The sequence below is a fragment of the Giraffa tippelskirchi genome, chromosome 9 (genome assembly GCF_054371585.1).
Source record: "Giraffa tippelskirchi isolate mGirTip1 chromosome 9, T2T-mGirTip1v1.2.pri, whole genome shotgun sequence".
Lineage (NCBI taxonomy): Eukaryota > Metazoa > Chordata > Mammalia > Artiodactyla > Giraffidae > Giraffa > Giraffa tippelskirchi.
The window spans coordinates 42,696,789-42,722,661 of NC_137283.1; the positions used below are offsets into that span (position 1 = coordinate 42,696,789).

Sequence of the window (25,873 nt, forward strand, 5' to 3'; positions counted from 1 at the left end):
TGCAGATAGGCTAAATAGTTATATACATTCATGGCATAAAACTTTTTCTTAGTGATTTAAATATTAAAAGTGATTTTTCAAAGTTTTGTCCTAAGTAGATACGTTTTTTATTTAGCAATTTGAACATGATAGACTTACAAGTTAACACTTCTTTGTTGAAAACAGCTTGCTGTGGTGAGTTTAGTTAAAATTTATAGGCTGTTTTCAGTCCTTTGCAACATAAGTTGGAATAGAAAGATTTAAAATGACCTTTTGCTACACCACAGTAAATGTTATGGGTCCTCATAAATGGTAGAAGAGCAATTTAACTGTTCATACTTGAATTGCCTTTAATAAAATGACAACTTTTCATCCTTTGTGGCTGGAAAATTGATACTAGCTTCTGGCTTAAAGAAGGTTGGCAATATTGCTGGGCTGTTTAGCTACCCATATATACATGTGAACTTCACATATCAAATATCAAGTATGATATTAATAAATATGCTCATCTTTATTCCATCCAGATATATGTGTCTGAGAGACAGAGAGAGTGATTGAGAGAGAACATTACTAGAGTTAAAAATACAGATAAGGCAAATAAGCCTTTTCAATTTTCTTTCAGTCCTGAGAAATTAGATGTTGAAACCGTTATGAGTATGGATCAACTGAAACAGAAAATCCCTCCAGCACTATTTTATAAGGAAACTTACTTTGGTCCAAATGAAGGTAGAGCAGTTTAATTTTATTACAATATATAAGAAGCAGACTTGATTTGAATACTAACTGTATTTTTTCTTATGTCAGTTTTGAAGAATGGAATGTATTGCAGCCTTTATGAAGTTGTAGAAAAGACAAGGATTGGAAGTAACATGGAAAGTTTGCTGCAGAAACTAGAGAAGGAGAAACTTGTGAGTTAAAGGTTTTCAGATGTTCCTCCTCCTTCCTTAGAAACGTGCATATTAATAAGTGATTACGATAATATTTCAGTTTATTTCATTTTTGCCTCTGAAAATACCACGAAGTCTCTGTTGCTGCCATTTGGTTAAAAGTGTTGTATTATGGCCTTTGGTGCTTTTCATTTTTAGCCATGACACTAGATCCTCTATAGACTAGTCTTTTCCATGAAGTATCTTGATTGTGTTTTGTGACTGTGATATTCAGCAAGTACTTATTATCCCATTTTTATGCAGGGTATATAGTTTGGTAAAGAGTGAGACAGGAGACTATTTTCCTGGATTATGTGGTGAATGGAGTTACTCATTTGTTCCAATAGAGACTGCGCTGTATTTGAAGATTCAGAAAGAACAAGGCCCTTGATGAGGTTGAAAGTATAAAAATATTACTGGGTAAAGTGGTAGAAAATAGGGCTGGAAAAGTGTGTAGGGGGCTATGTTGTGCTCGAATGTTTGTACATTTGGACTTAATACTCTAGAAATAGATTTTAAAGAATGGGATGAGGTTTTGATTATGTATGTAATGTGATCAGAACTGTGTTTTGAAAACTTACTTAGGTTACTCTGTAGAGAATGAATTGAGAGGGGAGATGAGGTAGGAAACTACCATTTAGAGTAAAGGTAGGTGTGATGAGAAAGGATAAAGAAGAGATCGATTTAAGGGATATTTACTAGGTAGTACCTAATTTAGTATATATGGAGTATATTGAGTTTCGGTGGAGGGATTACTAGTTCAGGCATCAGACTGTGATGGATTCAAGAATGAATCGAAAATGGTTATGTGATGCTACTATCTATAGGTTAGTTGAAAGAGCGGAGGTGATTGCAGGAAAGAGGCTAGTCCACGATTTCTGTTAACTTGAGGTAGGTGAGCTTGTGTTCAAATGTTTAAGGGACATTCCAATAGCGAGGAATAGAGGGTTTTTTTTGCACAAGTATGCTGTTTAATAGAAAGTTTTCAGCAGTTGTCTTTTTACTCCTCATTTTTTGAGCCTCGGTTTCCCAGTAGTCAAATGGAGAGTTGTATCAGTGATTTTTTTTTTAGAACTTGCTACTTTATAGATGACTACATAGAATTTCATTGTTTGGTTATACATTTGCTTAATCAATCCATCGTTTATAGGTTGGAGAGTCAAATTATATACAGAACTTATAGGCAGAGTGTACACTTACTAGCAATAACTTTTTGCGACCAGCTATAAACCTGTAGGTTAGGCATCTTTGAACACACGCATATGCACATTTACATATATATGGACATCCATTTACATTTGTCTTTGTGTTTCTTCGGAGAAGGCAATGGCACCCCACTCCAGTACTCTTGCCTGGAAAATCCCATGGACGGAGGAGCCTGGTAGGCTACAGTCCATGGGGTCGCTAAGAGTCGGACACGACTGAGCGACTTCACTTTCACTTTTCCCTTTCATGCACTGGAGAAAAAAATGGCAACCCACTCCAGTATTCTTGCCTGGAGAATCCCGGGGACGGCGGAGCCTGGTGGGCTGCCGTCTATGGGGTCGCACAGAGTCGGACACGACTGAAGCGACTTAGCATAGCATAGCATTGTGTTTCTTATTCCCCCCCCCAAGCTCATCTGTGATACAAGTATTCCTCATGATCTAAATCTGTCCAGTTCCTGAGTTCTTTTAAGTGAAAGTTTAGGTAGTAGGTTTAGATATAATGGAATATTGCGTTAGCCAAATCTGTTCAGTTCTTGAATTTCATAGAATGCATATTTTGAATCTAGACAGTGAGGAGTTTATTACAAAAATATACAACATCTGTTTAGTGCCTAAGAGTGAAAATCAGGACAGGAAGGATACTGGTGTTTTGTTCTTCACCTGAGCGAGTATAAGGTTAGGTTTGTGGATGACTAGGTCTTCCCAGAATAAAGAAGTAAAAGTAAGATCCTCTGTCTTAGAGGGCACAGGCATTCCATAAGGATACACCACATAAATCTAATGAACTGACATTTTGTATAGCTCCCCCCTTTCCTGCAAGCCCCATTGGGAATTATTCTAATTATAGCTACATCCTTCATAGTTGTCATCATAATGGGAGGTACACTGGGGACTCTTGGGTTCTCAGTAGTTTTATCCTGAATACATACAGGAGATACTCTGGATCAGAGAGATTTAGTGAACACCTCACAGTAGGTAATACATGGGTTGGCTCTCCTTTGCTCTATTTCGTACCCTTAGGGCAGTGTATCCAGACTCAGATCAGTTACTCTATGCAAGTAGTTGGATACTCCATAGGCAAGGGGTGAGATGATTTTTCCTTCATAAAGGGAAGGAGGCAGCTATTTCCCTTCTCTCTTGAAAAGATATCCTTGAAAATGTAATGAATGTTAACTCCACCCTTTGGTGAATAAAATCTGTTCTGGAGCCAGTTAGCCCTCTTGGACCTAAATACCTAGGGAGATAGCTCTTTAGTCTTCCGGGCACCTTGGGACTTAACCTAGGAACCTAATCTGTACTGTAAACTTTTGTGTGCTCACTTAGCACTTTTAGGGAGATAGGAGAAATGTATCCTTTGGGATCAGAGCAGTTAACTAGGTAATTGTCTATAGATGTAATTCTTAAAATGTTTGAAGAGTGTAACATTTCTGGGGGAAATGAAAACAAACATTCTCTATCTTTATATACATTTCTGCATGTCAGAAGGCTAGGGCTTTTTGCAGGGACACAGAATTCAGGCAAGTTGTATTTTCCCGCAGGGATATTTATAAGATAAGTAAAATACTGAACTCTCTTTTAGTTGATGGTCAGTGCAATTAACTCTTTTTTTAAAAAAATGTTATTGGAGTATACTTGATTTATAATGTGTTAGTTTCAGGTGTACAACACAGTGAAGTAAAATTCTTCAAGTTGACTTTAGTATAAGAAATAATATGAGAGAAATGTTCCTAAATTTGAATATTGTCTCTGATAAGAATATTTTGAGTCTCTTGGTGTACATGTACAGGGTAATTTTCTCTCAGGTATACATTTAGTATATTAGGTTTAGTATTTAGAAGTAGAATTACTGATTCATAACATATGACTGGCTTTACAAAATAATGCATTTTGAGTGGTTGTACCAGTTTATACCCTTAGTACCAACAAGTTCCCATTAACTCACATCATCATAATTACTTGATATAGTCAGACTTTAAATGTCTTTTAATGTTCCATTGCCAATTTTTCCTTTTCAGTGTCTTGTGGTTTTTAGTATGGTTTATTTACAGTATTGTGCTAGTTTCAGTTATATAGCATAGTGATTCAGTATTTTGAAGATTATATTCCAATATAGAGTGGCTTGTGTTTTCTTATTAATTTGAGGAGTTTCATATTTATTTTGGGAACTAATACTCACTCAGCTGTGTGCTGTAATATTTTTTTCATAATTTACACTTGCCTTTCTACTTTATTCACAGTGTTTTTTGGAGAACAGATGTTCATAACTGTAATGTAATTGAATTTGTGTGTCTAAATGTTAAGTACTGTTAGTGACTTGTTTAAGAAATCTTTCCTTGTTCCTAGATCTTATAGATACTATTATCCTATATTTTTTTGAATGTGTTATGATTTTTCCTTTGGCACTTAGATTTTTTTTTCTTAATATATATGTATTTTATTGAAGTATAGTTGACTTACAGTGTTCCAGGAGCACAGCAAGGTGATTCAGTTACACATATACACCTATATTATTTTTGAAGTTATTTTCCATTATAGGTTTTTGTAAGATACTGACTATAGTTCCCTGTGCTATACATTAAACCTTTGTTGCATGTTGTGTATCTGTATTTTTTTAATTAGAAATCTAGCATTCTATTCATACTAAGTCAAACAAGTGGAATCAAAATGTGATAAGTTTTTTGTTAGGCAAAAATTCTTAGATTTTCTTAAATATATATATTATACATATTATTATATACTTGTATACAAAAGTTTTTCTACTACACTTGATAAAGGCTTGAGAAAGAACATCAAAAAAAAGGAGAAATTGGAAAACATAAACTAAATGAAATGGGAACACTGAATATGAAATAGAAAAAGTGAAACTAGGTACACAGTAAAAGATAATCAGATAGTCCAGGTGTTTTTAAACATAACTGCTCATTAGAAACATATCTGGAGGAAAAAAAGCAATACCTGGGCATTTGTATTTTTCAGAAAATTCCAAGATAATTCTGATATGCATCTGACACTTAACTTTTAAAAAAATATATATATATGTATTTTTTTTTAACTTTTGTGTGATACAATATAGGAATCCAATCTCATTTTTTTTTCCCCAATATGAATCTAACAAGTTGTTCCTGAACCATTTACTGAATAGTCCATCCTCTCTCCACTAAGAAGTATTGATATCAGGTAGGGCAAATTGCCCACTTTTTTCATTGTTTTTGGAGTGTTTTGCTATTTGAGATTGAGCTTTTTTTTCTTCCCCCCAGAATTTAAGAATCGGTTTACTTTTTTCAAAAAATCTTATAATAAGCTGGTTAGTTCCTCACCTCTCCCCCACAAAAAAAAAATCCCCATTGGAATTTAAAAATTGGAATTGTATTAAATCTGTAGGTCCAATTAAAGAGGATTGTCATCTTTGTGATATGGTCTTATCTGTGAACAAGGTTCTCTCTTAAGGGTATTTTTTTAACAATTTTATAATTTTCTGAATACAAGTCTTGCTCATTTTTTGTTAGTTTTATCACCAGACATTTTGCTTTTTTTGATGCTGTTGTAAACAGTATTTTCCATTTCAGTACATTTTATTGTGTATTTAGAAATGTAATTAATATTTACGTACAAAAATAATATTTGTCAGATCAGTATATGAAATTTGAATAATTTGTTCATTTTTGTTCATTCTTTGGGATTGCTCTATATGTTTCATTTTCCAAGAGCACTATTTTTTTTTCCTCTCTAATCTAGGATCTCTAGTACGATGTTGTATAGAAGTGATTGCTGTAGGCATTCTTACCTTCTTGATGTTCAGAGGAACACTTCTAACATTAACCATTAGGTTGGAACTTTGCAGTAGGTTTTTCATAGTTACCTTTATTAATGTTTTTCCTTCTTTATTTTTTAACCTTCAGTGGGTTTTGAATTTTATTGAATTCTTATGTATTTATTTATTGAGATGGTTACATGGTGTATTAGAGTTACAGCAGAGGAACAGAACTGATAGGATATACAGTTGATACTTTTAACAACTTTGGTTTAAACTATGCAAGTCTACTTGTGTGCAAATTTTTTCATTTAATATGTACCACGGTACTACATCATCCATGGTTGCTTGGATCTGCAGATGCAGAACTGTGGACTTGGAGGGGCAACTATAAAGTCATACGCATATTTTTCAACTGCGTGGGGGTTGGTTCCCCCTAACCCCCACATTGTTCAGGTGTCAGCTGTATACAGATAGAAAGAGATTTATTATAAAGCATTGGCTTTCACAGTTATGGAGACTGAAAAGTCTCAAGGTTTGTAGTTGGTAAGCTGGAGACCCAGGAGAGCTGATGCCATAGTTTACAGTCTGAATCCAAGTGTTTCAGAACCAGGAGATCTGATAGTTTCAATCTAGGGACTGGCAAGCTTGAGGCCAGGAAGAGCTGATATTTCAAATGTAGGAGAAAAATCAGTGTCCCACCTCAAAGGCAGGCAGGCAGGCAAGAAGAATTTCCTCTTACTCCAGGAAGGGTTAGCATTTTTGTTCTAATCAGACCTGCAACTGATGAGACTCACCCACACTGGAGAGGTCAACCTGCTTTATTCTATCTGTGTACCTATCTGCACACTTAACTCATCCCAAAATACCCTCAGAAACACCCAGAATGAAGTTTGACCAGATATCTGGACACCTTGTGGCCCAGTGAAGTTGACATATAAAATTTATTGTCATACATAGTATTTGTCATATAAACTTAATAAGATGTATTTATCTGTTTTCAGTGTTAAACTATTCCTGTGCCTCTGGTTTAGAATACCATCCCCTCCTCTTTAAAAATACTTGGCTTATTGTGTGAATGTTTTGTTCAGGAGTTTTGTACCTGTGATGATTGGTGAGATCTGCCTACAGTTTTTCTTTCTTACATTCTCCTGATCTCATTTTTGTAGCAAGGTTATGTAGCTTCCTAGAATTGTAGGTAGTGTTTTCTCATTTTGCAAAAAAATGGATGTATATGTAATGAGAAGAGTCTGTTCTTTGGATGTTGGGTGGCACTTAACTGTAAAACTGTAAAATGTTTATGGGTTTATGATTCAATTTTTTTAGATAGAAAATTCAGGTTTTCTATTTCTTCTTGGGTCAACTTGGGTATATTATGGTTTTATTTATTTTTAGGAAATGGCCGATTTCTAGTTTTAGAAAATGCACCGAGCGAGGATTATTTTTACAGTCTTTTTAATAGCTACTGTGAGCATTTTTACAAGTAGTATTTTATTATGCTGTCTCTTACTAGTACTTTTCACCAAAGGTTTGTTGCCTTTATTCATCTGAAGAACCAAATTTTGGTTTTGATCCTCCGTTGTACCTTTGTTTTCCTGGTTTATTAATGTCAACTGTTAGTTTTAGTCTACTTGGGAGGGGTGGTGATATTTAGTTATTTCTGACTTCTTACGTAAGAAAAAATGGTCAATGAACTTTGACTTCCAGGTACTTTTTTAGTTACTTTCCACATGTTTTAATATGTAGTATTTTCATTATTATTCAGTTCTAAGTGTTTTTTAAAGTTTCCATTATGACTTCCAGTTTGTCACATGATGTAGAGGTATATTTTTAAATTTTCAGATGTATGTGAATACATTTTTTTCTTTGAATTGCATTGAAATCAAGATAGGTAATTATTTGAAATTTTTTTGAGATTTGACTTTATAAAACTCTGTGTTCAGTTTTTGTATGTGCCCCCTCTGGATTTGAGAAAAATGTGTATTATTTAATTGTTAAATCCTAGGGACACAATTCTGGTTGACAGCTATTTTCTCTTAGCACTTTGACTATTTATGCTACAGTGTCTTCTAGCTTCTATTTTTGTTGAGAGATTCAGTTGTAGTCTAATGATGGTTTCTTTGTAGGTCATTGTTTTTGTCTGGTTGCTTTTTAAATTCTTTCTTTGTCTTTAATGTTTTACAGTTATATTAAACATATCTATGTGTAGATTTCTTATTTATCCAGCTTGGTGTATATTTTTTCATGTTTATAGATTTATATCCTTATTTCTAATAACTACGAATGTTTTAGTCATTATCTCTCGGATTATACTTCTCCTTTCTCTTTTGATTGACTTCTTAAGACTTTGAAGCATCATTCTGTTCTCCCTGTCAGTCTGTCTTGTGTTTTTTGCCTTATTTGTACTGCATTTTTAGTAATTTCATCATAGGTATATTCTAGATTGCAAATTCTTTCTTTAGCTGTCTTATTTGCTGTTTAATCAATTCATTGAGTTTCTAATTTCATAGAATATATTTTTAATTTCTAAAAGCTATCTTAGGTTCTTTTTGAGATCTACCTTTTAATTTTTTCTTTGTTAAACAGATTCTTGTTAATTCTTTCAGAAAGATTTATTATGTGCTAGAGACTCTTCTAGGAGGTAGAGATTATATTCTGATGTTCCCTTGGATATGTTTCTTGATTGACTCACCATTTTAACCATTTTAAAATATACAATTAAGTGATTTTTAATAAATTTGCAATGTTATGCAACCATTGCCACTATCTTATCCCAAAATATTTTCATCACCCCCAAAAGAAACTTCCTGTTCACTATGCATTCACTCCATATTCTTCCCTCTCCCACCCTCTCTCCCCCAACCAGTCTCTGGCAGCTAGTAATCTACTTCTGTCTTTATGGTTCTTTCTATTGTGGACATTTTATATAAATGTGATCAAGTAATATGTGACCTTTAGTGCCTTCTTTCACTTAGCATAATACTTTTAGGGTTCATCCTTGTTGTAATGTGTACTTCATTTCCTTTATTTCACTCTATGAATAATGCCACATTCTGTTTGTCCATTCGGTTGTTTCCACTCTTTAGCTATTAAGAATATTGCTGCTGTGAACATGTTTTCAGTTCTTCTACAGTATTTCTTTAAACATTTCATACATGTTATTTTATATATTTTATCTGATGATTCCAATCTGCAGCCCTTGGTATTTGAGTCTGTTGTTTTCGCTGAATCTCACTTAGGGTATGTTATTTTTTCAGAATCTTGACAATTTAAGATTCTGAGCTTAATATTTTATATTTTTAATACTCTTTGTTTTCATTCCTGTAACATTATCTGGAGAGCCAAAATGTCAGTTGTAGAATCTGGTAATATAAATGCACAGACTGGGTTAATAATGTTTTCTGAGGGAAGAGGAAGCAGTAAGGTGTAATAAATAGAGGCATCAGTACAGAATTCACAGGTGCTTCCTTTTCTGCAGGATTGAAAATTGGGTATTTAGTTATTTCTGATTTCTTATGTAAGAAACAATGGTCAATGAACTTTGACTTCCAAGTACTTTTTTGGTTACTTTCCATGTTTTAATATGTAGAATTTTCATTATTATTCAGTTCTAAGTGTTTTTTAAAGTTTCCATTATGACTTCCAGTTTGTCACATGATGTAGAGGTATATTTTTAAATTTTCAAATGTATGTGAATACATTTTTTTCTTTGGGTTGAAGCTACAGATGTTATTGCTGGGGCTTCTGACTGCCTGAGTTGTTTCTGGGTGTAGATTCCCTGTGCTTCATGGGTCTCTGAAGACATTGAGTCCCCTTAGGGAACTAAGAGTCTTTAGGCCACTAACCCAGTGGGGGTTAAAAAAAAAAAAAAAAAAAAACCTTTGGTATTTGCAGTGGGTGAGAAGTTAAATAAATCTAATTGTGTTTTTCCTCAGCAACCACAAAACCTGAAGCTGTTATTCACGTCTCCCAGTTTTCTGTTCTGACAAACCAAGGGTTTGGGCAAAATGTTAAAAGGGATATGATATATAAAACATTTTAAGCTTTTAAATCTGAAACAAATTTTGCAGATGCGTTGTCCACTGTACTTTTGGGTTTTCAAGCAGTGCTTTTATTAAATGTAAATAGTAGCATAGTCACTTTAGCCCTTTAAATTACTGGTTCTTACACAGACTTTGTTTACTGGAGTTGTGTCATGGAAATTTACGTAGCACAAGTTTTCTTCCAGAATCCAGAGTCCCTTTGTGTTCTGCTGTCATACTCAGTTCTTCCTTTACTGAGTATACCCTTTCTTTAATCCAAAAAATACTGTGAACTATTGCAGTAGTCTGTGAACTGAGTTCTTTGCATTACGTTGTTTTCTCTCCTCCAGTGCTATCAAGTTTTCTGTATTTTTTTAGGGGAATACTTCAGCTCAAAAGGGTATACTCTCCAGGGCATTTCTAGCTAACTTGGCATTTTTGTCTTCTTACAGTCTAGCCCTTGATCTTTCTTGCTAGATTTGTCTTAATGTTTCTCCTAGTCTCTGCTCACCCTTGACCAGTCGTAAGTACTCTGATGCCTGCAAACTGTCCATCATATTGTTAACTCTGCCTTTGCTCATGATGTTGCCTCTATTGAAATGTCTTTCCCACAATCTTAGGCCCTTGGCAATGTACCTATCCTTCAAACTCCACCTCCCATACACTCTTAAGTACGTTTTCCCTTTCTGTTGTTTTGTGAAACTTTTGAAGACCTTTCCTGTCTATCTAATTATTGATATTTCTTGTGTTACTTTCACCACCCAGTTATAAACTTCTTTTGATCAAGGATCTTGTGCTGCTTGTCTCTCACGTTGTCTCTGGTAAGGCAGGATTATTTTACATGTGAAAGATGTTCATTAAATACGTGAAGAATTAGATTATAGCAACACTTCGCATTTGAAATTAGCTTGAGCTCTTGAAAGGCAGCATTTGGTCCTACTTGTTTCATATCTCCAACATGCAGCACACCACCTTGGCAATTTTTAACATGGCTTCTGAATTGCTGAGGAAAATATTTATAAAGTTTTAGTTTTTGTTTGGTTTTTATATTTTAGTATCAAAGAAAAATCAGCAAGTTGATTTAACAGTTACTTAGAATTCTTTCAGTAATATTTTCTCATTAAAACTGTGAAAACTTAAAGAATTCTTAATTAGTTGGAATCCGGTTCGCAGAGAATTGGTAGGGTTTTTATCTAATTCAGTAGCAGTACTTTTCCTTAAAAAGATAAAAACTTTTTGCTTACCTTACAATTAGTAGGAACTGCTTGCTATGTTTCTGCCTTCCGGTGAATAATAAAGCAGATTCAACTTCTTCCTTCTTCCAAAAATGCAGGTTCTTGTTAAACCTTTGGGAGACCGAGGATACCTTTTTCTTCTCTCTCCTTATCAAATGGTTCCTCCATATGGTAGGTGATCTCTTTAATTTTTTATGATTTTCCTTTAACTTTTTCAAAGTTAATACATATTGCTAATGAATTTCTCTTGGTTTTTTTTAGAACATCAAACTGCTAAGCCTCGAGTCTTACATGCTTTGTTTCTATTTCAAGAACCTAGAGGAATAGTTCCTTGTAAGTTCATTGGCTATCTAAATCTAGTTACATATAGATAACGACATTATAGTGCAAATTTTCAGGTAACTCAGTAAGCATTTTGACTTTCTTACACCATGTTTTGGGAAATAATGGAGATATTAAGAGGTATTAACAATATAAAACACAAATTATATGGCTTTTTTTTTTTTCTAACTATGAAAAGTTATTTTGGTTTTTATCAGTGTTTTCACTAAATAAACATTGAAATTGTTATAGTATATAGCTTAGCTTTTCAGGGTTTCTATTATATGATTTTTTTTTTTAAGCTTAGTTCATTTTTGCATTCAAATTTTAGTAACGTTAAGTGCATCATGCACTAGGTTACATATTGGAGCATTCAAAATTAGTAAGAATCTTCACACTATTTTAGAGAAATTTTTCTAGTCACCATTTCTAAGAATGAACTTTAATGCTATATTAAGGTAAAGTTCTCACTGTTAGATTAAAAGTGAGATTCATGGGAATTTCCTGGCAGTTCACTTGTCAGGACTCTTTCATTCCCGAGGACCCGGATTCAGTCCCGAATAGGGGACCTGAGAGCCTTCAAGAGCTGGGGCGTGGCAAACAAAAAAAGAGAGAGATTCTCATTTGTAGCAGTTCAGTGCCTGCCTATCTGCTTATGGGGATAGAGTTCATGTAAAGTTAAGTCTGTTATGTTAAAACAGGAAGGAGTGACATCATGGTCATTTGCAGGACTGTCTTTCTAGGAGCCTCAGATTTTGCCCTTTTTCTCTGTTCCTCCTTATATTTTGCTTGCTGCTAGTTGATGCCTAGGGACATGACAAGGATCTTCAGTAGGCAGGTGTTCTTCCCTTTAAAAATAATATTCCGTAATTTTCATGTTTTAGTTTCTTACTGGCCCATTTTATGCTCCTGGGCTTAGAAGCATGCTATTTGTGTATTCTTATATAACATATATGTATTAAGATACATATAGACTTTCCTGATAGCTCAGTTGGTAAATAATCCACCTGCCATGCAGGAGACCCTGATTTGATTCCTGGGGTCGGGAACATTCCCTGGAGAAGGGATAGGCTACCCACTCCAGTATTCTTGGGCTTCCCTTGTGGCTCAGCTGCTAAAGAACCCACCTGCAATGTGGGAGGCCTAGGTTTGATCCCTGGGTTGGGGAGATCCCCTGGAGAAGGGAAAGGCTGCCCACTCCAGTATTCTGGCCTAGAGAATTCCGTGGACTGTGTAGTCCATGGGGTTGCAAAGAGTCAGACATGACTGAGTGACTTTCACTTTCACTTTTCATTAGGGTTCATACTGGTTTGGTCCACCAATAATGTATGGGTGTCGTTACACTGCTTTGACAATATGTAGATCTGTACTTGTCTAGTTTCTTGATTACTAACATGGTTTGCTTTTTTTGTTTGTTTGCAGCACAAAAAGGTTCAACCAGTGCAGCACCGCAGGAGAAACATGAGAGCATGTCAGATGTGTTAAAAATAACTCAATTTTTACAGTTTGCTTTGATTCAGTGTCGAAAGGAATTCAAAAATATCAACACTATAAATTTTCATTCTGTTGTTGAGAAGTATGTAAGTGAATTTTTTAAGAGAGGTTTTGGTTCAGGTAAACGAGAGTTTATCATGTTTCCGTATGATTCACGATTAGATGATAAAAAATTCTTATATTCAGCTCCCAAAAATAAATCCCATATTGATAATTGTTTGCATACTTATATTTTTCGACCTGAAATGTATCAGTTACCTATTTATAAACTAAAAGAGCTATTTGAAGAAAATAGAAAACTTCAACAGTTTAGTCCACTTTCAGATTATGAAGGCCAAGAAGAAGAAATGAATGGTACAAAAATGAAATTTGGAAAACGAAATAACTCAAGGGGGGAAACTATTTTATCTGGAAAGCAGAAGTCATCTCACTCTTTGGATTATGATAAGGACAGAGTCAAAGAATTGATTAATTTAATTCAGTGTAAGAAAAAAAACGTGGGTGGGGATTCAGACACAGAAGATACGAGAAGCAAAACTGTCTTGAAGAGGAAGCTTGAGGATCTACCTGAAAATATGAGAAAGCTCGCCAAAACCAGTAATTTATCTGAAAATTGCCATCTGTATGAAGGTAAAATATCAGAATTGCTTTTATATAGTGTAAAAGTAACAACCAAAAACATAGTTAAGTAGTTCTATCTATTCTCCTCATAACAAGGGTTTGCAAATTATAGCTTGAGAGCCAATCCAGCTAGTCCCCTGTTTTTGTAAAGGAGATTTTATAGGAATACAGCCTTACCTATTTGTTTATGTGTATTTAGCTGCTTTTACACCATAATGGCACAGTTGAGACAGATTGTATGGTCCACAAAGCCTAAAATATTTACTTTCTGATCCTTTACAGAAAATATTTGCCAGCTCTTGTCCTTGTATATCAGATTTCTGAATTGTGTCACTTGAGGCTAAAATAAGAAAATAAAGTATGTTCAGCTATCACCTTCCTAATTGGAGCTGCTTCCCTTTAATATTCTTTACTTTTATAATTGGAAAAGTACAAAATTCAGTATTGAGTTCTTTTAGAATGTTCATTAATGAAAAGAGCCTTCTGAGCTTTAAAATTTCTTGGATGCACACTCTTTTTTCCCACCCTAGGAATCCAGTAATTTGTTTGGGTTTTTATTTTTTCTATGTTTCTTGTTTTTAGGTGAAAGAAAAAGACAAATTCTTCTCTTAAGTGTTTCAGTATTGCTAGTAATTTAAAGGATCTTTTCGTCTAGATTTTTAACACTGCTAGCCTGTAAGCATGAAATGTGTTCCTCTGCATTCAGTACATTGTGTGCTGCTGCTGCTGTTGTTAAGGACAGGAGATCTGACTGTCCCGCTCCTGTTTCTTAATAAGCACCTCTACTCATGGGTTTTCTAATTCTAATTTCTAATTCAGTTCTAAAGTCTCAGAACTGACTAGGTTAGTGCCCTTATTATATTGTTCTCTAATCAGTCTCTGTAGCCTCAGTTACTTTTCACTCCTCTGTTCTCCTTTACTTCCTCTCTTCCTGCACTATTCAGTTTAAAATTAAATGATTTACATTTAAATTGATTAAAATGAAACAGAAATTCATTTCCTGTATTGTATACCAGCTACATTTCACCAGCCACACTGCTGTTCTGAACAGCACAGGTAGAGGACATTTCATCACTGCAGAAAGTTCTGTTTGATGGTGCTGTTCTTTTCAGTAACCTTCAGGGTTTTTTCTTCACTTGATCTGTTTTCTCTCTTTCCATTAGTGTTTCATCCTTGACCCTGTACTGGGTGGCCTTCCTTGCTTCTAACGCTAATTTCGGTGTCATGTTCTTCTCAGTATTGTTTCACTGATTTGCGAACCATCTCAGCTTCTGTATTTGCCTTTCAAGGCTTTGTTATAGCCTGGCCATGTCCAGCCTGAGTAGCCCTGTTTCCCACTCTCCCCAACAGGCACTCTTCTCAGAATACGTCATGGTCAGCCTGGTACTTCTTTCTTTTCCCAAAGCATCTTTCATTTCTTTCAAGCCTTGTGTCTTTGCAGTTGAGATCCCTCCTTAGCTTTCTGGCTGTTTTGTTCCTTGATGCTTTTCATCTCCTTTCCCTTCTGCTGGATTTCTGCTCTGTTCTGAACCTGATGATGTTCACTGATCCATACTGTCATATACTGTTGACTTCTATCTTGAGAGTTAAGTGCTTACTGTTTGCTAGCTGCTTTATGTGTATAGACTCATTTAGTTCTGGATTGGTAGACATTATTATCCTTATTTAACAGGTAAAGAAAACCATCTTAGAAGTTAAATAATTTTATCTAAAGCTATGTAGTTCATTGATCCATGTTTGAAGTCACTTCTGACTGACTGTTAAGCATCATTCCTATTTCCTAGCACTGAACACATAATGGGCAAGATAGTTAAAACTTGGCACCATTTTAGCAGATAAGTGGCTAACTTGTAGATGTGAAAAAAGACTTGTGGGTGGAAATCAGGCTTTATCAAAAATTAAAATGGTGGGAAAGCCATGCTAGTTACAGTGGACCAACGGAGAAATGGGGAAGTGGGGCTGGGGAGATGGGTAGAACGGTTAAAAGCAGAACTAGTGACATCACACAGGCATGGCTAGGTGTGCCTCACTTGTGTTCATTTATAGTCATTTTGCACACTTTATTTCTGATTCTGAAAGTAAAGATTTAAAAGTTGGATTCTAACTTTTAAAATATGCTAGTCTTGATTTGGTGGTGAGCTTACTTTATTTTTTTTTTAATTTTATTTATTTGTTTAGTTTTGGATGCGCTGGGTCTTCATTGCCATGTGCAGGCTTTCTCTAGTTGCGGAGAGCAGAGGCTACTCTCTCGTTGCAGTGTGGGTCTTCTCATTGTGGTGGTTTCTCTTGTTGTGGAGCTCAGGCCTAGGCGCATGGGCTTCAGTAGTTGCAGCATGCAAGCTCTGTAGTTGGGGCATATGGGCTTAGTTTCTCCATGGCGTGTGGGATCTTCCTAGACCAGGGATCGAACACATGTCCCCTGCTTTGGCAGGCAGATTCTTATCCACTGTGCCACCAGGGAAGTCCCCCACTCACTTTATTAAGAGATGGCCTTCTATTTCCCCTACCCCCTCTAATAGCAACTTTTTAAAGTATGATTTACATACAGTGTACTCATTTTAAGTGCACACTTGGATCAGTTTTTTATAGCTGTTGTTACTCCCACTCCAATATATAGGATATTCTCATTACCTCCAAACGTTGCCTTGTCTTTCTTTGAATTTGTCTGTTTGCACTCCATTGCTGGTCTGCTTTCTGTCTCTCGAGATTATTTTACCTTCTCTGTAATTTCGTATAATTAGGTACAGTATGTACCCTGTTTCTGATTTGGGGGGTCTGTGGTATATTATGCACTACCTAAATTGCAACATCTACCCTAGCTTTACCCTGCTTAAATATTAAAGCACATGACTTTCTGAATGTCTATTCTCTTTACAAGTTTTTAAATATATTGGTGGTGCATATAACCCAGATTTATACTTGCTTGAAGCCATGTCTGATATGTTTTCTCTCCTAATACTTTTTGTTCTTATTGCAAGATTGGTGTAGATTTCTTTGGGGTGATTTTACATCTCTTAATACCTCAGCTTTGTGAATTAAGTAATCTAGTCATTTAAGATAAAGTTTAGATTATAAGGTTAGTACAAAACGTTACGGGAGAGATCAAAATCAAAGTCATGGGTTTTTGTTATTTCTTTAGAAGATTTAAGTGTACTCTGTATACCCTTCTTGAACACTTTGCAAAACAGTAAGGATGGGTATTTTTCTGTTGTCAAGTATCTTGTTGATTTTTAGGATTTTGGTGGTAGAGTTTAAGGTAACTACAGTACAGTTATTTATATGTATTATCCACATAAGCAACATGATATCTGAGCTTATTTCTTAGTAGAATTTTCAATATATGATGAAGATAAACTTCATTTAATAGGAATTTTGACCTGTGTGCAAAATTTTAGAATCAGTCATGTTTGGAAAGTAAGGGGTGGATATACTTGTAAACTCATAGCAGGTGATTTGATTGAGTTCTTGCCTATAAATGTCAAATTATAATTAAATTTTAGGTATATGTATCTATATTTATTTTTTTACAAATTTTTATGCTTGGCTTCCAAACTGTAAGAGATGACTCTTTCTCTCTTCCCTTCAGAGTCCCCACAGCCTGTTGGCTCACTTGGGCATGAAGCTGACTTGAGACGGCAGCAGCAGGATACCTCTAACTCGGGCGTTGCTGACATCCACAGGCTGTTTAATTGGCTGTCAGAAACACTAGCAAATGCACGTCATTCTGATGCATCCCTGACAGACACAGTCAACAAGGCCTTAGGATTGAGCTCTGATGATGCCTATGAAGAGATGAGGCAAAAGCATGAATATGAGTTGAGCTCTACCCTGGATAAGAAAGAATATGAGCAGCCTACTGGTGCAAAAATTGAAAATGCACGTTTTAAGGACACTCAGAGCCCGTTGCTAGACGTTGATCCATCATCTTTAAAGTATCCTGTTGGTGTTTCTACCAGTGAAGTAGGCACTGACCATAAATTCCATTTGAAAGAAGTAAGCCTCTATCTTTGGATTATCTTTGTTTGCTTTTGTGAATATTTGTGTGAAAGGGAGGATGTAGGTGTGCTTGTTTTTCTTTTTCACAAAGAAATGATACACATCAGTAATAGTGTCTGTGTATTTCTAAGTATAGACTAAGTAAGTGTATACTAAGTAATAACTTAGTATTTCAAGTTACTCCTTGTTACAAAGAGATGAATGCAAGTGTTTTCTTGCTGCTGCCCATACAGTCTAAGATTTACCATTGTGATAAAAGTCACAGCCGGACAACCTCTTTTGTCAGGAGCTGCTTGAAAGTGCTAGTTGCTCACTTGTGTTTGAGATTAGAGTATAATACCTTTATCATGTTGATTTTATCATTTGTAATGTTTAGATTGAGGTTTGAGCATTTGCTGTGAAAAAAGGTGTTCATTCTTGACCTTAAAATTAGTTGAAAAGAAAGGTATTGAATCTGTACTCTTTAATTTTTAGGATGCAGATTTAATTAGCATGAATAATTTTGAAGATTGCAGTTTGTGTCCTACTATTCCCATTGAACATGGATTCCATAGACAATCTAAGTCAAATAATGTTGAAGAGACTGAAATACATTGGAAACTGATTCCAATTACAGGTAAGAACAAGTACACTGGGACTTAGGTTTGCTTGGTTTTACTTGGGGAGTAGTTTCCTGAAGGGTTTCATCTTGGAAATTCTTGGGGCTTATTTAGCTCTGGTATCTTCAGTGTCTTATTTTGAGCAGTGTGATATTCATCATCGAGTGTTGGTGTATTCTTGGTCAGTATCTGCAAAAGAGCCTATTGAAAAGAGAAAGATTTAAAATATACTTTCTCTATCAAGTTGAACATGCAACTTGCAAATGAAAATTGTTGGCAGAAATTGGGTTTCTAATAAGGTGAGGTAGCTACAGAGATGAACGAGAGTCTTTGGGCAGCCAATTAAATGCTGTTCACAAATTATTAAACTTCACAAACTGTCGTCTAAGAAGTGTTCATGTTAAGGTTCATCTTTTGAAAAGGAATGAATAAAGAGTTCTTAATATTGGGTTATTTTCAAGAAATTGGATCATTGTGGAGAATGGCCTGAAATGATTAAATGTAAATATCCCTAGAAAGCTTATAGAACCTTATAAAGCTTATAGTGGGGCAAAAATAGTTTGTGCGCATGCTAAGTCGCTTCATTTATGTCTGACTCTTTGAGACCCTATGGATTGTAGCCCAGCAGGCTCCTCTATCATATGGGATTCTCTAGGCAAGAATACTGAAGTGGGTTGCCACGCCTTCCTGTAGGGGATCTTCCCGACCCAGGGATTGAACGTGTGTCTCTTACGTCTCCTGCATTGGCAGGCGGGTTCTTTATCACTAGTTTAGCAGATGTTGAAAGATCATTTTGCAGTGTTCTAATTTCTCTATGCAAACACATAAACACACACACATACAGATACTGTTAATATTCCAAGTTCTTATTCATCTTTGTTAGCTAAGCATTTGGGGAAATATGTCCAGGGCACGTGTATTCCATTCCTTGATTTTTATTTAACCTTTAAAAAGAAAAGAAAAACCAGTTTTTGCTCAAAAGACTGGCTTATGACCTAAAAGCTACTGAGACCTCCAAGGACTCTGAAGAATTTCTAAAAACTTGATGAGTTTCTGTGGTCTTCAGCACCTTTATCTGCTTGGTGTCTTATTAGAGAGAGCACAGGCCCAGAAGTGATAGTAGCGCAGCAGCTGGAGAAGTTGGTTTGAGTTGGACAAACTGAATAAGGAAGTAGTCTGTACAAGGTGCTTATCCTAACGTTCCTCACTCAGACACCTTCATAGCTGGTTTCAGAGTCATCTGAAGGCACAACATGTAGGTGTCGCTATTCCATCATCACCTGAAGGGAAAAGAAACCAACTTCCCATTTCTTAATGACCCTTCAGGATTATTTTAGGTGCACGAAGGAATACTTAGATTTGTTAGCATTTGGGGTTATTGGAAAGGTGCTTTAAAAGGTTGTCACCAGTATCTGAAGAGAGTGTGCAAATCTAATGGATGCTTTCCCTCAGGAGGGAATGCCAGAAGCCCAGAAGACCAGCTGGGGAAACACGGTGAGAAGCGGACACCAGGTGAGAGGCGCTCGCTGCTTTTCCTCAGGGGGCCCTGCCTCAGAATTGCTGCCGACAGTTCTGGGCATCCGTCAGGAGCGCATCAGTTTAAGTCTCTTAATTACAGAAAAAATATTCTCATATAAAGAATGTATTCAAGGGAGTCACTGAATATTCACAGATTAAATTTTTTTCACCTACATACAGTAGGTTCTGTCTGATACAAGGATTTGGAAAGACCAGAATATTTTTCTTAATCCACTTCTACAGAAGCAGTCTTTAAGTTTCTCTTAAATTAAAAAAATATGAGGAGGTGAGGCCATGTATCTTTTAGGTACATTATTCCTAGTCTTATATTTCTTTGACTGAATTCTTCTTCTATTAGTAAAACTAATTTCTACAGATAGTAAGAGAAGCATGTACAGATATTACTGATTAGCTTGTTGTACAGGAGGTGCCTGGAAGACAGTCTCTTCTGTCTGAACTCAGTTCAGTATCTTGGCAGCTGGCCACAGGCAGACTCCTGTTTGGAATTTGGTCTGGATTTTTTTTTGTTTCTGTTTCATTTTATCTTACTCTTTCAGAAATCTTGTGTTGTTTTTTCTATTTGAAAGAAGAGCTAAGTGGCTTTAATTTTAGTAGATTTTTGTGGTTATTCCTGTCTTTGGGGGTTAAAAAAAAAAGACTGAGTTAATAGTTTTCTTCAAGATCTTTGTCTCCTTCTAGGAAAAGACGATTGCGGGTGTGGGAGGCAGAAAGCAGGAAGAACAGATACATGACATACAGGAAAGTGCATAAATCTTCACAGCAGGATGACATTTTACATGTGTAAACACTTAGGTGGCCGCCACCCAAATCAGCAGGTAGAACATTGTCAGCATCCTCCCAGTCAGTATTCTCCCTGCCCCAAACAATAACCATTAATGTTCCTTCTTTCAGCATAGATTAGTTTGACCTGCTCTTGAATTTAAGGTAGATGAAGCCTACACTCTTTTGGTTTTGGCCCTTTTACACAACTTTATGTCTGGGACTCATCTGTGTTTTGCTTCTATCAGTAATTCTTTCTTATTGGGAGAAGTCAGGTATCTTGTTTATGTCTCAGAACGATCCATCAGCATCTGCAGTCTTTATTTGGCATACCATCTTCATATTTTGTTGTTAAAAGTATAAAAATCCAAATGATGTTACCTTTAGCGAACTCACTACTCTCCTTGCACTTAAAAGCCAAAGTGCCACAATGCTTGAGTGATAGTCAGTAGAAAACGTACATGATACTGACATGTATTTCTAATAAATCATTTATGAAAATGTTTTCAAAATATTGAGGTTTTCAATCTTAATAAAAATATGAGGGAATCTGTACAAAATAGATGGTGATCATTTGCATTTTCAAAAGGGATTTGGTTTAGTTTTTTAATACGGAAAATTCCCCAAATGAATTTAAGGTATATTTCAGTATGAAAACATTTCCTTTATCCATAGCCCTTCAGGAGTAAGCTTCTTGGTCTTAACTATAGCAGAAAACTCTGGGAGAATGTATTTGAAGTATTTTTAATAATAAACCATTCAGAGGCCTTTTTTTTTTTTTTCCTTCAGAGGTTTTTAAATGTCCTCCCTGACTGATTTGTTTTATGGGATGTAATTAAAAATTTTTATTTCAATAAATCAGATATTTGACATGGTACATAATGTTAAGAAGTACAAAAATACTTCAAAAAATGTTTTCCAACCCTAGCCCACACATGTAGTTACACACATGTAGTTTCATCCAGTCAGTCAACGTTAGCTACAGACTTACTTATTTAAGTGTTTGCTGCACTGCACAGCTTGTGGGATCTTGACTTCCCCGATTAGGGAGGGATCTGATCTGGCAGCAAGAGTGCCGAGTCCTAACCACTGGATCACCAAGGGGTTCCTCGTTACCGATTTCTTATGTATCCATCCTGACATTTCATATGTCCACTAAGCGCCATACTGCAGATTTATGTGTTCAGTATTCCTAAATTAGTTTATGGAACCTGAATTTGTTTCTGGTTTATCATACAGTTGTAATTCTTAACTGGTACACTAGGTATTTTGTTCCCCTTCCCTTTTACCTACAGACCTCCTGTGTGGTCTTCATATCCTGCTGACAGGTGCCTTTGCAGTACTTAATGGGTGCAGTGGTTCATGGTAACCACTGGGGTTGGTAGAGAAATGTCATAAACTAAATGCTGCTGAGCCGTTTAAACATTTACAAAAGTGTGAATGTGGGGGAAATCAAAACTGAGTTTATATAGAGAAGTTACACTGCTATACCTGAGTATAAACTTTAATAGGGATTCCACTGTATCCTAAAAGTACTACAGTTTTGAAAACTAAAACTATGTGTGGACTTTCTGATCTAGAGGTAACATTTTATATACTGTAGTAGCAATTTTTTAGGGAATATTGGCTAAGATTTAAGAAAAATTAGTAATTTTTTGAAAGATAAAATTATGTAATAGGAACTTGGAAGACAAAAGTAACAAAACTTTGTCTTACTATAAATTGCTGTTAAACATATTTTCCCCTTGTTTTTTACAGAGATTTAGGGTGCCTGTTTTGAAATGCAGTTTCAAAAACATACTGTAGTTGAATTTAGGATTTGTGAGGGGAAGAAGTTAGGATTTATGTTCTTATGGATTGAGCTAGTTGTCAAGAATCAAAAGTTATAATTCCATTAGCATTAGCTAGCTTAATGATCTCTTCATCTCAAATGGGGTAATAGGTATTATGATATCTCTTGGAATTATTTGCAAGTGAAATAAAATACTAAAGTGCTATCAAAAAGCATTACTCTTAATGCAGCTATGAAGTAGGTTCTCTTCCTGTATTATTGAGCCTTTCTTTCCCTGATAAGCCCCTAACATTGTAGCAAATCCACTATGCAACGCTATAGGTAAACAACCCCATATGTGAGAGCAAATATGAAAACAGATAAAATTAACTATCCTTGATCCTGAATGCAACTTATTCCCACAGCATTTCAGCTTGATGTTCTTTCAGTTGCCTTACACTCAAAGTTTTCATATTAAGAAGGTGTTACCACAGTAGTAGGCATTACTTCGCAAAGATTATAGGGGTTGAACAAGCTGTTGCAACTAACTATTCTGATTAAAACACGTCCATTAGAGTCAGGTGTATGGAAAGGTAGGGAAGTAGAAGTAAGCAAGTGACTTAATTTGTAGTGATGTTAAATTAGCACTTGTTTGAGTACTTCAAAAGTAATCGAAGAAAGTAACATTCAGACTTGTCACTTGAGCTACTGAAATACAAAAAGCAGCCATAAAATAAGAAGGGCGCATAGGTGATAGGGTCATACCATTATTTGAGATTTTTACTCTACCTTCCAATACATAGTTTGTTCTAAATATGTAGTTGACGTGGCCCTTTTTTTTTTTTTATGAGTTTGTATTTTCAGATGTCATTAATATTGGATTGCTTTTGTAATAATAAACTCTTCCTGTATAGGTATGAAATCACCAGAAGAACAGCTGGTGTGTCTGCCACCACAGGAGGCCTTTCCCAACGACCCCCGGGTAATAAGTAGACAGAGAAGTTCTGATTACCAGTTTCCATCCTCTCCATTTACAGACACACGAAAGGGCACCACTGAGGATGACGTGTTGCCAGGTCAGGTGGTGACAGTGGAGGAGCAGTGTGTGCCAGCACCAGAACCGCCTGCAGTGAGCGAGACCACAGAGAGGACAGTGTTAGGGGAGTATAATCTCTTTTCTAGGAAGATAGAAGAGATTCTGAAGCAAAAGAATGTTTCATATGTCAGTAGAACTTCCACACCTAACTTTTCAACGCAAGAGAAGATGAAACGACTTTCCGAGTTCATATATTCTAAGACTTCCAAAGCTGGTGTACAGGAGTTTGTAGATGGCTTGCATGAGAAACTAAATACTATTATCATCAAAGCATCAGCCAAGAGTGGGAATTTGCCTCCAGTCAGTCTTAATGATTCTTGCCCTAAGATAGCACTGAGTCCTCTGGGAAGGCATGTCATACCAGTTTCCTCAAGCAACTTCAACAGTAAACACCGTCTTGAACTACTTGGTAGTGATCCTTTGAAAGACACCAACTCTCAAGAGCAGCATTCCTCTTCAGCTTTGGGTTTAACTGAAGTAGAGGTGAACCAGCCACATCAAGCCACAGAGCCAATGGTGACTTCTGATCATACTGTACCTGGTGATTCTGCCCGGGAACCAGCAGAAAAAGAAACAGCAAAATCGCCCAGTGATGTAAACATTTCTGCCCAGCCAGCTCTTTCAAATTTTATAAGCCAGTTAGAACCTGAAGTATTTAATAGTTTGGTTAAAATCATGAAAGATGTCCAGAAAAATACTGTGAAATTTTATATTCATGAAGAAGAAGAGAGTATACTCTGTAAAGAAATAAAGGTAACTAAAATGAGAAGGTAATTATAATGCTGTCTAAACTTGCATTGTTGAATCTGACCTCTATAAAATGGATTTTTTTGTTTTTTAAATGCTGACCATATTTTTTATAATTTAATGCAGAGTGGAGTAAAAGACTAGTAAGTTCAACTAAATTCAGAACCTACGATCTAAACATCTTAGAAGTTTGAATCTTATTTTGCATAGTGTCACTTTAAAGACCAACTGCATACATATTGCCATACCTTTACATTATTGATTCAAAGATTTTAAATGTTTCTTGGGTTTTTTAACAAAGCAGAGGGAGCGATGCAGAGCAATGAAGTTGTCACTGTTTACCTCATGGGGTTTTATCAGTCAGATAGAAAGACAAAACCGTCTGGGATGACCTAATGATGGTATCTTTTGGTGTTGATTGATGTCCTGGTCATGCCAGGGTTCCCTATAGCCCTTACTGATCAAAAACCATGATTCTGAAAAACTTACCCAATCATGAAAGATTCTTTGTTGCAAGGTATAATTTTTGTACTCAAGCTGTGGAGTGGACTAGCATTTCAGGCAGTTATTTTAAAAAAAAATACACACATAGAGACAGATATAATTTATAACACATGGGACAATTATATTAGTGGTTAACTAGTAATTAAATAGTAATAGTAATTAGCCAATTAATATTCACTAAACTGTATGGCATTTTAATTCCTTAAGGGAATGCCTTGTTTGTGTCATTGTTTTTGTGAAAGTCGCTCAGTCGTGTCCGACTCTTTGCGACCCCGTGGACTGTATAGTCCATGGAATTCTCCAGGCCAGAACACTGGAGTGGGTAGTCTTTCCCTTCTCTAGGGGATCTTCCCAACCCAGGGATCAAACTCAGGTCTCCCGCATTGCAGGTGGATTCTTTACCAGCTGAGCCACAAGGGAAGCAAGCCATAGTTTTCCTTAGTAAGGAAATGCCTTAGTTTTTGAAATATGCCTGCTCTCGTTTATGCAGTTTACTTACCATGATGAGCTTCTGCTTTTTTAGTTAGAGGAAGCAGAAGAGACTGTAAGTGACTTACAGCCCAGAGTGCTTCAGAAACTCCATGCTTTGACATGCCCTGAGCCTTTGTCAGTTTGAGGATCTCTGATGTTGGCATACTTGACATGATGTGCTCAGGGGAAGGTGAAGAGCATGGAAGTGGAGGCAGCCAAGTGCTCAGCATGCTGCCTTGACTCATTCCCTGTAGTTGCTTTGGAAGATGAAACCAGATTTATCAGGAATTTCTTGGTTGTATTTTTGCCCTGTATGATTAAGCATTGAGGTCAACATTTTTTCACCCCCAGCAACATGTTTCCACCTCTTTGGGGGCATCACTGCATATTGGCATGGAGCTCAGTGAGAGTGGGTTGGGCACAGTTCCCAGTGTGCTCAGCGTAACTCCATCTCCCACTGTATTTTAAAGATTGTAAGACACTTGTAAGTGTAAATGTGTTTACTTATGAATGGTGGTTTTAATCCATTATGGCTTAGAATAAATCATATTTCTGTTATTTTATGTAGAAGAGAAAAAGGATGTGTATTTTAAAAAGGAAATCAGATCAGAATTTAACTCTTTTAATTAATACCCATTGGAAATTTTGCAAAATGTTAAGAGTATAGGACTTCATGAATAAAATTTTAGACTTCCTAAATATTTCTGGAATCAAAATGATTTGTTGCTTTATGAGTTATACTCTTATATAAAACAAACTTGCATCTAAAGCTTCTTAGTGTAAACAGACCAAAAATTACAAGCAGCTCTATTAGACAGTAATTTCCTTTTTCAT

The 25,873-nt window shown here is 35.9% G+C and overlaps 2 protein-coding genes and 1 long non-coding RNA gene across 34 annotated transcripts in view; 1 reads left to right on the forward strand and 2 right to left on the reverse strand.

Annotated features, from left to right (window-relative positions):
- TASOR (transcription activation suppressor) overlaps positions 1–25,873 on the forward strand; it is a 51,386-nt gene that overhangs the window by 17,464 nt on the left and 8,049 nt on the right. For 6 of the 23 annotated variants that reach the window (XM_081524860.1, XM_081524848.1, XM_081524861.1 and 3 more), the window contains 9 exons: positions 602–705; positions 784–887; positions 11,220–11,292; positions 11,383–11,454; positions 12,865–13,566; positions 17,144–17,550; positions 18,028–18,169; positions 19,605–19,664; positions 23,136–24,070. In XM_081524860.1, the coding sequence (XP_081380986.1) occupies positions 602–705; positions 784–887; positions 11,220–11,292; positions 11,383–11,454; positions 12,865–13,566; positions 17,144–17,550; positions 18,028–18,169; positions 19,605–19,664; positions 23,136–24,070 (2,599 nt within the window). The remainder of the gene's footprint in view (positions 1–601; positions 706–783; positions 888–11,219; positions 11,293–11,382; positions 11,455–12,864; positions 13,567–17,143; positions 17,551–18,027; positions 18,170–19,604; positions 19,665–23,135; positions 24,071–25,873) is intronic. The other 17 variants (XM_081524865.1, XM_081524853.1, XM_081524866.1 and 14 more) reach the window with 3 other exon arrangements.
- LOC145519905 (uncharacterized) lies at positions 9,953–11,436 on the reverse strand. The gene is made up of 2 exons (XR_014064014.1): positions 11,131–11,436; positions 9,953–10,889 (listed from the first exon to the last, which is right to left on the reverse strand). It is a non-coding gene; the product is annotated as an uncharacterized LOC145519905 (long non-coding RNA).
- The window catches only part of CCDC66 (coiled-coil domain containing 66), a 133,056-nt gene continuing 130,158 nt past the window's right edge, over positions 22,976–25,873 (reverse strand). For all 10 annotated transcript variants that reach the window (XM_081524918.1, XM_081524924.1, XM_081524922.1 and 7 more), the window contains one exon: positions 22,976–23,345. The gene's annotated coding sequence lies outside the window, so the exon portion shown is untranslated. The remainder of the gene's footprint in view (positions 23,346–25,873) is intronic.